The 1,177-nt window shown below is 64.3% G+C and overlaps 1 protein-coding gene across 1 annotated transcript; it reads right to left on the bottom strand.

Annotated features, from left to right (window-relative positions):
* Positions 1-25: 25 nt before the first annotated feature.
* On the bottom strand, positions 26-1,096 carry YBEY (ybeY metalloendoribonuclease). Its single transcript, XM_042874529.1, has 2 exons — positions 758-1,096; positions 26-689 (listed from the first exon to the last, which is right to left on the bottom strand). The coding sequence occupies exons 1-2, from the start codon at positions 1,094-1,096 to the stop codon at positions 642-644; spliced, it is 387 nt and encodes a 128-aa protein (XP_042730463.1). The 3' UTR covers positions 26-641.
* Positions 1,097-1,177: the final 81 nt, after the last annotated feature.

Below are 1,177 nucleotides of genomic sequence, written 5' to 3'. Positions count from 1 at the left end.
CATGAAATCATGTCAGTCCCAGTGCTGACCCCTAATGGACACCACTCGTCCGCTGGTCTCCATCCGGACATTGAGCCGTTGGCCGCCGCTCTCAACCAGTTCAAATCAGTGCCTGCTCCTCTGCTCCCCTCACCAGGAAGCTTTAGGCCACCTTGATTCCTTCCCTCAGCCTCCTCTGCTCTGGGCTGAACAAACCAAGGATCTCAGCCACCCCTCACACACGTTGCCCTCCAGATCCTTCACCATCTTTGCAGCCCTCCTTTGGATGCTCTCCAATAGCTTTATGTCCTTCTCATACTCTGGCACCTGACCTGCCCCCAGTGCTCCAGGTGAGGCTGCACCAGGGGGACATTGCCTTCCTTCTCCCAGCTGGCAGTGCTGGGTCTGGTGCACCTCAGTGTACGGTTGGCCCTTCTGGCTGCCCAGGCACGCTGCTGGCTCAGGTTCAACTCTCTGTCATCCAAAAACCCCAGATCCCTTTCCACAGGGCTGCTTTCTAGCCTGTCCTCCCCCGGTCTGTATGCATATGCAGGCTTTCTGTGTCCAACATTCATATTCTCTAATACACACGATACCATGAGATTCACGGTCCCATGAGAATACGCACGAGAACACGAGGTTTCCCTGGGCCCACCGCTCGCTCAAGTGGACACCGCTCCAATCAGAGTCTCGCCTCCCGCAGCTAAAATCTAAGAAGAAAAACGAACGCTAGGGCTTCCAGGCCGCCGGCCCAGATCCTCCGCGCCGCGGCGCTCACCGTCAGCACGCTCTCGAAGTCCTCCCCGTCCCGGCGGCACCGCCGCTGGATGAGCTCCACCCCCAGGAAGATGTCCCCGAGGTTGTACTCGTCGCGGCTGCGCGGCCGCGGGAGCTCGCCCGGCGCCACCCGATGGTAGGGGAAGGACAGCACGTCGGTGGGCTCGGGGCGCCGGCGGTACACGCCGTTCAGCCGCCTCATCAGCCCGTCGCCGGCGCAGATCAGCGCAACGTCGAAGTGCGCGGCGCCCAGCGCGGCCCGCAGCGCGCAGACGGCGCGACGGAGCGGCACCCGGCGCAGAGGCGCGGCGCGCTGCGCGTTGCGGATCAGCACGCTCATGGCGCCGGAGCTCCGCCCGCTCGGCCCGCCTCGGCCCGCCGGCGCGTGCGCGGGGCCGGCCCGCCGCGGAAAGCGGAGGCC

This window comes from Lagopus leucura, unplaced genomic scaffold (genome assembly GCF_019238085.1).
Source record: "Lagopus leucura isolate 7727_CA_CO unplaced genomic scaffold, USGS_WTPT01 Super-Scaffold_100012, whole genome shotgun sequence".
Classification (NCBI taxonomy): Eukaryota; Metazoa; Chordata; class Aves; order Galliformes; family Phasianidae; genus Lagopus; species Lagopus leucura.
The sequence above is the reverse complement of the archived record's forward strand: the minus strand, read 5'-3'. Positions and strand labels throughout refer to the sequence as shown.